The sequence below is a fragment of the Notothenia coriiceps genome, unplaced genomic scaffold (genome assembly GCF_000735185.1).
Source record: "Notothenia coriiceps isolate Sejong01 unplaced genomic scaffold, NC01 NC01_scaffold00031858, whole genome shotgun sequence".
Taxonomy (NCBI): Eukaryota; Metazoa; Chordata; class Actinopteri; order Perciformes; family Nototheniidae; genus Notothenia; species Notothenia coriiceps.
Genome location: NW_011364559.1, coordinates 24,528 through 40,426, shown reverse-complemented (window position 1 = coordinate 40,426; position 15,899 = coordinate 24,528). Strand labels below are relative to the sequence as shown.

The following is a 15,899-nucleotide window of genomic DNA, read 5'->3' as shown; positions in this document are numbered from 1 at the left end:
CTGCACACATGTCAGACATAATGTCCCTACAAATGTATTATTCTATCACAACTATTGCAATAATTGCATGCATACTGTTTTAGATTTTCTTTTTCTACACCTTCTCAGAATGTGCAAGATTTATTCAGCTGCTTCCCTTGTTTCCACCTTAAAGGAGACTTTGCTGGGCCCAGACAGCTGTTAGGTGCCGGAACTCTCTTCCTCTCTCTTTATATTGTTGCACTCTATTAACAGCAAAGATCTTCAAAGAATGAATCTATTATATTTCCCAGTGATGATCAGATTGAAATGCCCATCCCTATTGAACGGCAGACTGGACATGAAGATAAACCGGTTACAGAGCCTGTTTTCCAGGAACGTACTTTAACTTGATGACTCCTCTGCTGCTCAATCTACCATACAACATTCTGAGGCTATAACAGGAGCAGTCATCAGCTCTGTTTTAGGAACATTGCCACAATTGTTTCGAATTCGAATCAAGAATAGGCAGAGCAATTTGGATGGCACACACTAAACTGATGAAAACCCTTTTCTCAAAAACTCTTACATGGAATCATTAAGTATAATCAAATGTGGTATCACTTGAATAGATGCTTCTTTACACAGTATCACATTTGCGGTAATAGTACTTGAGCAGGATTGCTAGATGGCTAAACTGATTTGGCATGATGTTTGACATTTTTAAAACAAACAGATGTATAATTTATGAAACTAAACACATAATGAAGATTAAAGCTGCTTTCCAAATACATTTGTTCTCCCACACTTACGCTCTTATTCCATCCCTGCAGCTCAGCCTTTTGTGATATCCATTAGATTTTTTCTATTTAAAGAAAATAACCCACTATTTCCAACAATTACAAAAGCAACATTTCTGTCAAATACATTCCACCAGGCATCATACAGATAACCTCATTTTGTTCATCATATATTTAGAATAGTTTGTGTAACAAAAAATAAGATTTTCACTATACTAAGACATATTTTGCTCTTATTTCTATTGTTTCTACAACTTTCTTCTACAATACGTTGTTGTATTTTTACATTGGAATATCACTTTTTGCTGTTATTTTAACCACATGTTCCTGCAGGTGTCACCGTTTCATCTTTTCTCATATTAAGTAGTTTTTTCATAGTTCTTCTGATGATGATGCTTGTATTTAACCAAAAACTCAGCCTTTTTAACATGAATGTGCTTAAAGCTGGAAAACAACACATATCAAATGTCTTACGTGACTATAATCTGGCACTTCGTTTTGAAGTATGTTTGTAAAAACCTATGTTTTCCAAATGTTTCTACCACCCGAGATATGTAACACAAGAAGCAGGCAGAATCATGGTTTGTCATATTATATCGTTTTTATATTATATAGTTTTATGGGATGAATGTGATCATGATTAATTGTCCCTCTGCAGAGGTGGCATGATTTAAATCAGGTGCACATCATGTCTTACCCCTGTCTGCTCAGAGAGGTCGACTGTGACGGTGAAGTTCTCTTTCTCCGTCTTCCTCCTGTCCGCCTCCGGCTCGTGTGGGCGGGGTTTACGCTGGGTTGTCACGGCGATGCCCTCCTGCTCTGCTTTCTTCTTGTCTTCTTCAATTTCCTATTGATATCAGGTGACAACATGAGTGATATCAGACTACAGATTTGTCCAAAATATATTATCAAGGCTAATCCTGAGCACATTTTTGGCATGTATGTTCAAACCCCATAACCAAAATATTATTTTTGTACCTATTAATTACACATCACTCTAGGGTCATTTTGATGGATTTGAATCAGTGCAGATATGGTGAAAAACATTGAATGAGCTCACCACCCTATTTAGTAAATTGGTGGATTGACCATATAATTGAATTCAAACCGTAAACCAATTGAATGGTAATATATTGTTGGGGAAATATTTCCCAAGGCCCATAACTTAGACCCAGTGTATCAGTTCAAACTGTCCTGACTGAGCACACACACCTGTAACCTTGGCTGCTGTGCTCTCAGTGTTCTTTCTCCCCGTTCCTGACTGTTGGCGTCAGCTGATAGAGGTGTTATCATTCTATCTTGTTATGCACAATGTTGATTATTCTCTCAGAACTAGCTAAATACATGCGTCTGGGGTAGAGTTATTCAGAATTGATTGTGGCATCTCAACCGTGTGGTCAAACTGTGACCCGTGACATGTGTTGTGAATTCTCCTGCCGAAGCTCCAAATAAACCATCAGTGTTTGCCATCAAAGCTCCAGCTCTCCTCGTGTCTCCCTGAGTCCTGATTCCAATTGCTTCAGAAGTTTCCCCCACAGATATGTAAAGTAAAAGCCAATCTTTTGCAGTTATTGTGAAGAAAAGCTTCTGGTTTAAAAAAAAAAGTCAGTGATAATCCCCTATATATATATATATATATATATATATATATATATGAGTGTAGTGCAGATGTATCAATAACTGTGGGTAGATGCAAAGATACATTTAGTGAGCGTTTGTGTGAAACAGTCCTCCATACCTGATACCTCTTGACCAGAGCTTCATTCTTCTTCCTCAGGGCTTCGATCCGTCTGTCCAACTCGGCATCCTTCTCCTCTTTAGTCTTGAGATCCACCGCTGAAGACTGCCACAGAGAGGGGGGGTTAGGAGAGAAAGGGAATGAGTTTGAGGCCAGACTTTAGTCCATGTCATGTGTAAGTGGTTAGATGGTCAACTTTCTCCAGAAACATTGTTAAAAGTAACATTTGGTATTTTCCTGTCTTTCTATGGTTTTTCTCTCAATTACTCACCATAGCGGCTTCCGTCTTCAAACACAGGTGGCTGGCTGCTTGTTCCTCCTGCGGTGAGGAAGATGAAGACGATGATGATGCTGCAGCGTTAATCAGTCAAAGATTTGCCCATTAGTTGATTTATAATCCACTCAAATATGAGTTTTGCTCATTGTCCTGTTCACATTATTTTCTTTTTAAACACATTTGTACGAACATTGTTGGGGGGGAGCCAGAGATCTAAGAGTTTCCTTGATGATTAATTTGTTTTTTAGAGAGCTAACCTACTTTATGTTGTGCAGTAATTATAATTTTGCGAGTAGTAATTCAATTTTTACTATTGCAATATTTACAATAATAATGATTATCTACGGTGCAAAAAAATGAATCGATCGATAATTATTTGCAGACCCACTTGGCTCCAGTCTGAAGGGTCCATGGCTGACCCTCTTCCCTTAGGACCTTTTTGAGCGGGTCTACTATTGAGCAGGCCACTGCATTGAAGTACAGGGTCCTCTTGAGTAATTAATATCATTTTTAAACTCATGTCTCCCTCTGTGACTCAAACTGATAAATAGGAAACTGCTGGCTGATAGACAGGACGGCACACACATAACTGCAGTGTTTGATTGTGTGTACTTCTTTTTAGATGTACGTCTTGAATTCCTATAGCCCTTAAAATAGTAAAAGGCCTGTGATTGTTTTCATATCAGGCTGATGTTTAAACATGTATTCCTGCTTATTGTAATGTCTGGTCTTGATGCAGCAATATCGTTGAGACAATTCTCGTAACTACTTTCAGGTGTGAGTGTGAGTGTGAGTGTGTGTGTGTGTGTGTGTGTGTGTGTGTGTGTGTGTGTCGCAAGAACCCAAATGGATATATCCTGCATATGTTCCAAAACTTCTGCAAGCGTATTAGAGCTGCAGACAGGGTGCAGGTCAAAGTTACCTGGGTCACAACAAGTAACCATGGTACACAACGCACAGACTGACAGTGACTTTAAACAGCACTCTTATAAAGAGTTATGGATATTAATCCACTTAACTCTTCTGCTAGTAACGTTAAGCACATGAGCCTTTTCTGTACTGATGCAGAGCACTGACCCGCCACGATGGAAACACAACACACACACGAAACCACGGAAACACAACCATACAGCAGAATATAAACATTTAAAGGCGTTAAGGAGAGACTGTGTTTGTGTTACCTGTTTCAGGGGGAGTTGTAACGACCAATGCCGGACTCGTTGCTCTTTGCCAATTCCTGCGCCTCAATGAGTCCTCAGAATTCGGCTTCCTGTTAGCTGCTAGCTAACTTCCTGCCAAATACTGACCTCCGTCTCGGTCGATTTAAAGAGACAGTTAACGATAAACTTCGTATTGCTACCACTTTATTAATACAGCAAACTGTTGTTGTTGTTGTTGTTTTTGTTTTGTTTAACAATGACTTAGATAATTGTAACGAATATGTTTTCTGTGCAGCACAAGTTTGCAATTCGCCAACGGTCCACTAGAGTGAGCCAGTGGTCAGTGAAAACTAGACTACATGGTCTGCCCATGATCCTGCCGCCGAAACTCTTAAAGGTAAACACACAAGTAGGAGCCATCTTGTGTCATGCAGCTTCACTTTTTGATTTAAACATAAACTCAAATAAAATGTGCATATTCATAGATTCAAATCAAGTAATAAGCTCTGGGTATAGTGAATAATAGTTATAAATAATTCCCAAACTTTTAAAATAATTTCCAAATTTCGGATTAATAAATTATCAATCTAACTTTTTTGTATCTATAAAGGTAAGAGTAACTATATAGGAAAGTGTAACATAAAAAATGTGTTCAGAGTTAAGAGCCAAGTTAAGAGCCTTGGGCCCCGTCCACACGGAGACGATATCAGTTGAATCCGCTAACGTTCTCTATCGTATAGACCAGTGGTTCTCAACCTTATTTTTTCCCCAAGTACCACCTGAGAAAATAGTTATCTCTCCAAGTACCTATCACCATATGACCAATGTTAAAATACAGTCTATGCACAGTTCATGCAGGACTCGGAGGCAAATGTATTCATAATAACATTATTTATTGTCAGCCACAGCTATGTACAAAGGGCAGTCGCAGTCACACACACACACACACACACACACACACACACACACACACTCACACACACCACAAGTGAGAATATATAGAACAAAATAATAACTTATTCTCACACAACGAATGACAACTGTACATAGCTACATGTCATTTCCTATACCAAAGTGTGAATGTAGGCCTCCTGCAACAACCTACATTGTAACAGAAAATGTCCTATTGGGAATTCAGTTCCACAATAATAATGAAAGCCTCCAGGAGCAGATGAGCCTAAGGGCTAATAGCTCATCTTCAGTCTGCTGATGTTTGCTTTTGCCATTTCTGTGGTGGCAAAGTAAAAAAGAAAAAAAAAAGCAATTAAGGACAAGTGTGTGCTTTTTTAGCTTTTTCACAGCCTTCTCTCCATTCTTTGCGCAAATGTCTTCTTCCTGAGTCACTTCTCTCCTCCATCACAACGTTGTGGCTGTGCATATCACTTTTGCGTTGCTGGCAGAGCCTGCGCTTGTGCTCGGTTGATGACTGTCCTCATTCACTTTTGCTGGTAATATTCTCCTCTGTACCTCTCTCACAGCATCATTCAACTTTCTTCTTTCTTTAGCTTGCTTGCAACGTTCGCTAATCGTTCGCGGGTAGTGTGGTCGTCATCACCAATGCCAGAAATAAATGTAAAAAATGTTTTCGTTTCTAAATCTAAAAACAACAATAGGCTATTAGAACTTATTTAAACCACAGTTTCAATTATCTCAATCTTATTTTTATTGGTTTTAGTATTTTGATAGTATGATTTATTTGTAATTAATGTTATTCAATCAAGCCTCAAACTGATGGCACTAGCCTGTTTTAAATTGAAGTTGTCTGAGGTCCTTACCACCAGCTGCTCTTGCAGTAATAAGTAGTGTACCTTTCTTACTGTCCCAAATGTGCACAAAGTAGTGACTGCTTTTCGTCTTTTTGTTTACTTAGTTGTGTTTTCTGTATTTTATGTGTCTGTTATGTGTAAGAATGTGTAACGTTGCTGCCTTCTTGGCCAGGTCAACATTGTAAATGAGATTTTGTCTCAATGTTTTCATCTGGTTAAATAAAATTAAAAAAATATTAAAAAGAATATACAGTATATTTTTTTATGTCAGATTCCTCTGCGTACCACTAGCGGGAGTTGGCGTACCACCAGTGGTACACTTACCACAGGTTGAGAACCACTGGTCTAGATAACAAGAATGGTTCAAAGATGAGTTGTTAATGGCCTGAGATGGGTGGAGATCTGCTTAGGGAGTTTAGGATAACATGTAATTGCTTGGATGGCTCTTAACAATGCATTACAGTTGCACTCTCAGACAGTCCCATGACAATTGGATAATTGGGGATAATGATGGAATAAGTGATGACCATTTCCCTGAAATACAAACTCATAATATTTTAATTAGGGTGGGATCATTTTACGGTCTTTTACATCTTCTTGAGAGTATGCAATGCCGACTTTCTATCATTTGTTGTGAAATAGAGCCACTTAAAATGTGCATTTTACACATTGGCAGGAACAGGATGAGAAATATGATTATTAAGTGTTTCATACTGTATGAATCCATAAGTATTAAGTATTATTTATGCTTTTTAAAATGGATTATATCGATTGATTTTTGCACAACACAGCAACAGGTGACAGCAAAGGAAGCTTGTACAAAATGATTTATACTGCGATGTAAAAAAACAAGCTCAGAATTTTTTGTTTTGTTTACTGCATAACTGGGCTAATAGTGAAAGTATAGACGGGGTTTCAATGGTTGTCTTTAATTTTTGCCTTCATTAAAATACTACTTAAAGATTTTAGGGTCATGTTGGTATACAATAGTTGTGTAATATTTGCAGGGTTAAGGCTTTTATCATCTATGCACTGCTCATCAGCTACATTAAGATTTTTTCTTTGCCTTCTGTATTTAAGAGTTTTTGTAGCAGTGTTTTGGCTTTTCTGTTACATTCTGACAAGACAGTTGGCGAAGCGAGAATAAAAGATCAGTGTGACTTCTAGTGTTAGCAACCATGTGCCATAAATGTCTCCATGGCAAAAGCATTTACAGCTGCACTTCAAGGGAAATGTTTACGTGTTGCCTTACCACAGATAGGTGTTACTACTACTAATACTGGGACTACTACTATTACTACCACTCCCACTTGTGAAAATAATGATAACTACCACATACTTATCTGCAGTGAGATTTAACTTGCTCAAAACCTGAATGCTTTAAGACTCAACTTAACTTTGGAAACAGTTTGAACCAGTAAGATCCTGGAGCCGTAATTAACATGACAACAATACTGCCAAAAGTAGGACAATTAATATAATATGAAGTGAAATGTATATGGGAGTATTCATTGTTTGCCCTGCCTGTCCCTAAATTCACAGATGTAGCCATTGAGCAATTGCTGTGTAAATGACAACATAGTATGTTGTGAGTGTAAGGTATATAGACCTCCATTGTCTGTTCATGCTAACAAACAGACAGAAAATGCACAACCTGTGTGTACTTCTTTTTAAGATGCGTTGTAGTGCTGGTGACAAACACAGTACATTATTGTAACATTGTGGTAGATGATCAATTATGTGGAGTAAGTGCTTTTATTTGCTTAGCGGAACTCAAATATTTAGTTGTTCATTATCAAGTTTTATCATAGTGAAAGCTAAAGTGGGATTACAAATCATATCTAATACATTTTATCTAACAGTTGTGCAGTTTGATCATGTGCATATAAACTGACAAATGTTATCAATTAGCATAATTAATACATCTAATTGAGCCTGCCAATGGGAAGATGCTGTGACGTGGATGGGGTGATTTTCACCTTCCAAAAATGTCCTCAGACAAAGTCGGGCTCTGCCAGATGCCTCCTTTAGCCTTCGGTCATGCCATAACAAGTCAAAATCTGAGAAGGACGAATAGGAAGCTTTAAAGAAGTCAGATTCTGTATTATGATGACCTCATCACTCAAAATGTAATGCTATATTATACCATAATGGGAATCCATTTGGCCATAATTTGGTTAAAATTGAATTTACTTCCATCACCATCTGCAGATCTCCAGCAGATGTGTGTATCAAATCTCAAAGTCAATCACTCCTTAACAGAGGATTCAGAAAGATTTTCCAACTTGCACATTTTGTCTTGCATGCTTACATGATAAGTCAGTTATTAATTCACATTAAGTCACATGTAGTGTTCTTGTGATTGGATGTTGGATAACTAGTGCTTACAATAATACAGACGGCATAAGCAAGTGGTTTGCAGTGCCTCTAACAACACAAAATAAATAATGCGCAGCAACCAAGCCCTTGCTGTAGCAGAACGAGCCCTGGCAGGTTTTGTCATTTCAAGATCAGAGAGTTCGAATCGGCATGGAAAAACAATCTATGTTACATCTGTGAAGAGGATTTATTTGGACCAGGCATTTCCCAAATGTCTACTTGCACTGCCTTTGCAAATGACCAGCATATATTGAAACAATGCTATACAGACATGCGGTTTACTTGGGGAGGGTTGTTTTTTTACGATTAGCAACTGTAAAATCAATTGTTCTCAAGTGTGGGATTTCTGAAGGATTGTTTTAGAGACTTCTGGGTGTTGTACAAAAGTTGAAAGAGTTGGCTTGGCATAATTAAGCCCCCTGTAAGGGACAGAGAAGCTTTGTATTTTGAGGAAAAATGTGATCTGAGCTCTTTTACGGTGGTTTAGTGGCAGTTTAGCCTTTTATAGAGCACAGGTCTACTGGTTGGACAGTGATGAACATCACTAAAGCTGATCAAATACACAGTATATACAGCTACTGTATCATACCTGGTCATAATCATTTTTAAACATTCAATTAGTTAGATAATAATAACCACTTTTGTAAGGAGTTTTGAGACCGAAAACCTAACAAAATGCACATTATTGTTCCAGTGAAAGTTTTAAATGAAGCAAAGATAATCCTACAATTCAAATTACAAATGTCAACATGGGGCTTTGGGATGATGATATTAAGTAGATTGAGCACCATGATACTGACATTTAATAAACAGCATTTATGGTCTTGAATAATTGTTTTCTGTTGTTGTCCTAGTTTTTGTAGCCTTTAATTGTATATACGTTGTGTTTGCAGGTTATGTATTGAGATAGTTAAATCTTATTCTGCTGATCTTTGTCTTTCCTTTTCTCTCAGTTTGTTGCTCAGCCCAACTGTCAGCAGCTGCTGGCTTCTCGGTGGTATGATGAGTTCCCAGGCTGGAGGAGGCGGCACTGGGCAGGAAAACTCATCACGTGTATCTTTATTGGCCTCCTCTTCCCACTGTTATCCATCTTCTACTTGTTCTCTCCAAAGTGCAGTTATGGCTTATTCATTCGGAAGCCCTTCATCAAGTTCATCTGTCACACTGCTTCCTACCTGACCTTCCTCTTCCTGCTCCTTCTGGCCTCGCAGCATATAGCTTCTGGGCAGAAGGACTTTCAAGGCCCACCACCCACCACGGTGGAATGGATGATCCTACCCTGGGTGCTTGGTAACAACACACACTCTTAAAAGACAGCTGTTTACACTCGTGTTATCACGTATAGTACTATTGTACATCTGTATATTTGGTCAAAGTAAAACTAAGGGGCTTACTGACCACTGGTTGTTTGTCACACTTTTGTTCCTGTGGACACTTTAAGACATTGTTAAAATCACAAATTGCTTTTGTTATCTGTTTATCTCTCTAAGGCTTTATATGGACGGAGGTCAAACAGATGTGGGATAGTGGTTTCAAAGACTACATTGATGACTGGTGGAACTTAATGGACTTCATTATGAACTCCTTGTATCTTGCAACAATTTCCCTGAAAATTGTTGCCTATGCAAAGGTACTGTACTGAACTGATGCCTTTTATTTGTTGGTAGTCTATGTATTCATTGTTCTCCTTCTTTTCTTTATTACAGTACAGTGGGCAAAAACCCAGAGACACCTGGGAAATGTGGCACCCGACTTTGATAGCAGAGGCATTGTTTGCCATCGCTAACATCTTCAGCTCCTTGCGCCTCATCTGCCTTTTCACTGCCAACTCTCACCTTGGCCCCTTACAGATCTCACTGGGCCGCATGCTCCTGGACATCCTCAAGTTTCTCTTCATCTATTGTCTGGTGCTGTTAGCCTTTGCCAATGGCCTCAACCAGCTCTACTTTTATTATGTAGACGAGAGTTTGTCATGCTACGGCGTTCGCTGTCTTCAGCAAAACAACGCATTCTCAACGTAAGTAAGAGTCCCTAAATAAATGTTATCCTGACAAATATTAATGTATCTGTCACTTTTTCAGCAGCACATTGTTTAATGTCTTGTTGTTTGCTTTTCAGGCTGTTCCAGACGCTGCAGTCATTATTTTGGTCGATATTTGGCCTAATTTCCCTCTATGTTACCAATGTGAAACCAGACCATAAATTCACTGAGTTTGTGGGCTCCACCATGTTTGGCACGTACAATGTCATTTCCCTGGTAGTGCTTTTAAATATGCTAATTGCCATGATGAACAACTCCTACCAGCACATTGCTGTGAGTGCTTTAGCATACCAATTTTATATTTAACCACACCAATTTGTCTTTTATGCCTTTTCGAACAGTTTTAAATAATTGCTGTTTGTTTTGTTGTTTTCTTTCAGGATCATGCCGATATAGAGTGGAAATTTGCAAGAACAAAATTATGGATGAGCTATTTTGAAGAAGGGGGAACTCTGCCTTCTCCTTTTAATATAGTACCCAGCCCAAAGTCAGTTTTTTATCTATGTGGATGGATTAAGACACATTTCTTCAAGAGAACAAGCATAAAAAGGCGTGAAACATTCGAAACTCTGGGGGTAGGGCCTTTTGTTGTGATCTATGTTCTATATAGACTGTAAAGTGGCTGAAAAATAATTAAGAGCAAATTAAATAAACTGTTCTCTTTAGAAATTGATTAATTTAAGCGAATGAAGTCACTCATTTAATGTACATCATAAGATCTCCTATTGCAATAAACCTTTAAAAAAAGAATGTGTTGCAATGTTAATGGACTTTTTCTTTTTGTATTGTAGAGACGTGCAGCCGATAATGTAAGATTAAACCATGGATATCAGGTAGTTATTTGTATTCCATTAAGTGCTGTAAAGTTTGGATGTATTGTTATGTGTAAGTAATTTGTGTTCAATTTATAAACATTGAATCTGCAATCATGCTTTACAAAAACAATATTTATTATTTAGGGGGTTTTGAAGAACCTAGTGAAGCGGTATGTGGCCGCAATGATCAGAGATGCAAAGACAGAGGAAGGGCTGACGGAGGAGAACTTTAAGGTAATATGCAGTCAATCAAGTTGGTATTATTCATTGTTGTGTTTTCTCTGCTGTTGTTTAATATCTGTCTCTTTGCAATGAATAGGAGCTTAAGCAGGACATCTCCAGCTTCCGCTATGAAGTCCTTGGAATGATGAAGGGTAAACTTCAAGGTGAGGGGGTCACAGGTAACGTTCTAGGCTCCACCTTGGCTTACCCTGGAAATTGTTTCATATATTCTCCCAAATTCCCTAATGATGAGCCACAACAGAAGCTGACCCTGTTTGACATCACCGTGCCCACCCTGAAGAGCGCAGCGGCCACCCCCTCCATCACTGTGGGATCTAGCAGTACAGCCAATGGTTCGGTTGTCCTGTCCAGCACAGAGCAGACTCTCAACAAGCTATGCAATACTGTCTCAGATGCTGTGTCCCCCCAGAGACGCAGCAGACTCCCCTCTCTGACATGTGATGAAATATACTCATTGTCAGTGGAAGATATATTGGGAACTGATGGACAAAACCAAGGATGACTTCAGACTGATAAATCCGTTATGGAATTCTTACAGAAAGCAGATAAGGATATTCAGGAGATTGATCATTCCTGCAAAGAACACACTAAGGAAGTGAACAATTGGCTAAAAAAAATAGACGCAAAATCATCTGTGTCGGCAAGTGAGAGATTTTAACCATGAATAGATTTTTTTCTTTTTTTGGACCTATATTCATTCATGAAGCATTTGAAACCAGTTCATCAAAGTAGGATTTCTCTCATGTTTAAAAGTTACACTGTATTGAGTGAAATAATATATATATATAAGTAGTATAATACCATTTCTCACATTATGTTACCATTATTCCTAAGTTCTTGATAAAAGATATGCAACACTATGGAGCAAGGCTAACTTGAAGCTCAGGGAATTGTAAAGCAAGTTAGAAATGTATATTGTACATTGAGCATTTCATTCCAAAGAGCCCTGACGACACTCTGCTGCCTATCCTGTCCTCTTTCTCTTTCATCTTTCCTCTTACTGTAATATGCAAAATGTATATGACTATAACAATAATATAACCCCTAATGTGCTAACAGTTTTTGTTAAAATCCATACTGCAACAAAATAATCAGGAACATAATATAATCAATAAATAATATAAGTGTAGTTTTATTTAATAATTTAACAATTCCATATTAAATCTGTACGCAGTATCCAGTTTATCAATGTAGCATCTAGATTATTTATAGGGTTTGTTGTTTTATTCCACCATTACTTAACCTGTTCAGGGAGAGAGAAATGTTTTCCTCTAAATGCTTTTGATGGAGCAGAAGAGAAACACAATGCAATCTATTTAAGATATGTTGTACATGTATTCCTATATGTGTGGTTATTTATATGTGGAATTGTGTAACTTATAATGTAATAAAACATCTCTGTTATTAAATGAGAATGTTTGTACTGAAGCAGTATTATCTAAAAAGACTAAACAAAGTGTATATTACTAAAATAAAGATGGCGAGCAAATGGCACAAAGATAGAGAAGAAAAATACTTGTTGAATTGGCCTTTCTCTTGATTTGCTTTACTGCTGACATCTCTCATCTTGTTTACTGGAGAGAGGATTTAAGTAAATAGTTTGTAACCTTCTCTCTGGCTGTATATACAGTGGTTTGTCTAACACTGTGCACTAGATGCAGAGTTGACATAGACATTCTCCCTCTGAGAGATGTTTCTCTTCTGCACAGTGACCTATCAGAGGACTAACATTACACCAGGTTCTGCTACACCATCTTGATGCGTGACGATTGCTTTTTTAGAGCATTATACATACATTTCCTGTCCATTCAGGTTTAAACTGACTGTAGCTTTTCAAATAGCAGGATTGCCATTTCTGCCGTAATTAATTTCGTAATTAAAACTTGATTTAACAAACAATGAATGAACATATAAGACATGATGATGCATTATGTACAGTCCCAAACTATATGAATTTGTTAAAACTAGCTCCACTTTAACCAGCTGCAATATTACAATGCTGCATACATGCTAATACATTAGCTAATAAGGATCTAATGATATTAAAACATAGCTCTGAAAGGGGACATTCTGCATGTTGATTGTGATTTGATTAGCAATTAACTTAGATTGGGAATTTACAACTTTACATTTAAAGACTTTCCAGGTCTTCCTTTCCCGTACCTATATGCAGAGGAGGAAGTACTCATATATTGTACTTGAGTAAAAGTAGAAGTACCAGAGTGTAGGAATACTCTGTTACAAGTAAAAATCCTTTATTCAAAATGATACTCAAGTCAAAGTACAAAAGTATTAGCATAAATATTGAAGTTCCAAAAGTAAAACTACTTATTATGCAAAATACGTAGTTACTTAAGATCACTGCTTATAAGAACTTCAGAACGTGTCACCTCACCGTTCTTTCTTAATTACATATTTAGCTTATGTTTATATGTAACTACTTATCAAGTGCTGTCTACTGATGCATGTAATAATATAATATGCATAATATGCATGTACAACACAGACCAAGGCTGCACTGCAGCAGCCAAGGTTCAACTCCGACCCATGTGCCTTTTCTGTTGTCACCTCTCCATCCCCCTTTTCTGTCCCTCTCCAGCTATGCTATCGATAAAAGGCACAAAAATCAACATAAAAAAAATAGGAAAACCTTTGCAGAACTTGCAATGGAAGCTGTATTAATAACAGCTCATGTTTTAACCTCAATAACATTGAGTTTATTTGTGTGACAGTAAATACTGTATACTGCTATACCTAATAGTTATAAGCTATTATTAAAGCAGTAAATGATCAGTTGTTGGTGTTGTGCTTTTGAAGTTGGCTTACTGTATTTGCCCAGATAATCTAATGTACACCTTTTATGGCTTGAAGCTGCCAACACTTGGGAGCATGAGGTCTTTAGATTCCTGTTACCATAGCAGCTGAGCGCAAATCATTTATCAAGAAAAGCCTATTACAGACTGTTCAAAGCTCATTCAAATGTGACTTACATTTCCACATAAAGAAGAATACTACCAAGACACAAAGAGAATATACTGTAATCAGCTACTTTATCAAATCTTTGTAACACATGTGGTGTTGGTAATTGGTGAAAGTAACTGAATAGAGAGGGTTCAGATTCAAATTGTGAAAGCATGCTGCGTTTTATTATCACTGCAGCGATTTCATATTATTCCTTGAAAGTGAGTCTTCAGTTCCAAAATTGGCTGCTCCTTGGAATGTTGAGATTGTGAAGTTAATTTATTCCAGTCTTTGGGAGATTTTAGTGTTCTTCTAAAGGTCTTTACTAATCAAGTTCATAAGAGGCTTACAGCTTTCAAAGTCTCATCTTTTGAATGTGTTTTGCTGGTTTAGTCTACACATTATTGTACACAAGCATAGGCAAAGGCACTGGTTCTCGGTCTCAAATACTGAATGTGCTGAATTTCGATCCTGGGTCTGTTTGGGGGGGATTCTGCCTGTTGTTCACCATCCATTGACTCCGTTGGCATGGAGGACATTACTTTATTGCTCACATCTGTTTGGCCTGGAGGTTTAGCAACATGTGGGAGATTGTCTGGTGTAAGTGATGCCACTTGGGTATGCCACTGTATCAGCAACATCACCCACTGGTAAGGCTTAACGGCAGATGCACTTTAAGAGTTTATACTCTTTGATGCCATGGGTCATTTTGCTTGTTAGTTAGGTACCAAACAGTTATAATAGCAAATTGCAGAGTAATGCATGACATAGGTGTGCTCATGCTGTTTTAAAATTGTACCTTATCCTTTTTTTTCTTCTTTTTTTTTTTAACAAATCTGGGTTTTGACTTTGTGCTTATGTGAGCCAATACACACACTATTAACTTATTGTTGTGTCTGTAGTTGTAGCCAAGATACAATTGATAATGTGAATGTCAATGCCAATGAATGTCTGTGTCCTGTTAGTTCTTACAAGATCATGTTTATTGGATTTAAAACAGAAACTGTACTTTAGAATCACATCTGGGTTTTACGATTGGATGTCTGGTTCTTGGCTTACTAAATTGTAATACTTCAAAATCTAAACTAAACTAACTAATCTTAGTAATTATTCCCTCTCCAATGTCATAATGATTATGTGAAAATATTATCCATGAAAGATAGTGATGATGTGAGACTGACTGCCTGCAGTCCCTACTACCACTAGGTGGAGCAAACAACACTCTGAAGTATTTATTCAGTCAGATTATGCAATGGTTCTTTGTTTGCAGTCCAAATAAGTGACACTTCAACAGGCAAGATGCATTTGGATTCAGTGTCCCATCTGCTCAATTTGTATGTCTCTTTATGTGATGCTCATTTTCAGTGCTCTAAAAAATATGCAAAGCTATTTTGTAGCAGAACACTTAGAAGTAGTCATTTGAGACATCTGTTACACTTTCTTGAGATGTTACATTTAAATCTATTAAATAATAAAAAATAATGTGCCCTGATAATTTTCCTTATTTTCAATTCAATGCAATCTTCCTTGAGTAAAAGTGTTAGCTGTGATGTGGCTACATGTATTAAAACAAGTGGAATAAACACATTTAGAATGTTTCACCATAACAAAGCCTCTTCTTTTAGCAATGCATATACATGTGTGTGCCTTTTAAATGTGTATTAAAGAAGATTGTCAAAGACTAAAAGAACATTGTATGAATGTAATGGTGTTCCATTTTTTGTGTTAATGATGCTCCGTAAATTATTTAATATGGGAGAT

General features: G+C 37.4%; 2 protein-coding genes across 2 annotated transcripts in view; one reads left to right on the top strand and one right to left on the bottom strand.

Moving 5' to 3' along the window:
* Positions 1-4,130, bottom strand: part of LOC104960488 (coiled-coil domain-containing protein 9) — a gene marked incomplete at its 3' end in the record, with an annotated part of 10,425 nt that extends 6,295 nt beyond the window's left edge. The window contains exons 1-4 of the mRNA XM_010788559.1: positions 3,955-4,130; positions 2,768-2,847; positions 2,497-2,601; positions 1,456-1,605 (exon numbers count right to left, since the gene is read on the bottom strand). Of these exons, the coding sequence (XP_010786861.1) occupies positions 1,456-1,605; positions 2,497-2,601; positions 2,768-2,770 (258 nt within the window). The remainder of the gene's footprint in view (positions 1-1,455; positions 1,606-2,496; positions 2,602-2,767; positions 2,848-3,954) is intronic.
* An 83-nt stretch (positions 4,131-4,213) lies between these two features.
* LOC104960489 (short transient receptor potential channel 4-like) lies at positions 4,214-12,762 on the top strand. The gene is made up of 9 exons (XM_010788560.1): positions 4,214-4,330; positions 9,032-9,368; positions 9,569-9,708; positions 9,785-10,095; positions 10,197-10,392; positions 10,500-10,694; positions 10,911-10,952; positions 11,079-11,168; positions 11,254-12,762. Exons 1-9 carry the CDS (start codon positions 4,214-4,216, stop codon positions 11,677-11,679), a joined length of 1,854 nt encoding a protein of 617 aa, XP_010786862.1. The 3' UTR covers positions 11,680-12,762.
* Positions 12,763-15,899: the final 3,137 nt, after the last annotated feature.

Coding starts and splice junctions, on each gene's coding strand:
- LOC104960489 (XM_010788560.1), top strand. CDS start 4,214: ATGTTTTCTGTGCAGCACAAGTTTGCAATTCGCCAACGGTCCACTAGA. Junction 4,331..9,031: donor TGCCGCCGAAACTCTTAAAG/GTAAACACACAA, acceptor CTTTTCTCTCAG/TTTGTTGCTCAGCCCAACTG. Junction 11,169..11,253: donor TGACGGAGGAGAACTTTAAG/GTAATATGCAGT, acceptor TGCAATGAATAG/GAGCTTAAGCAGGACATCTC.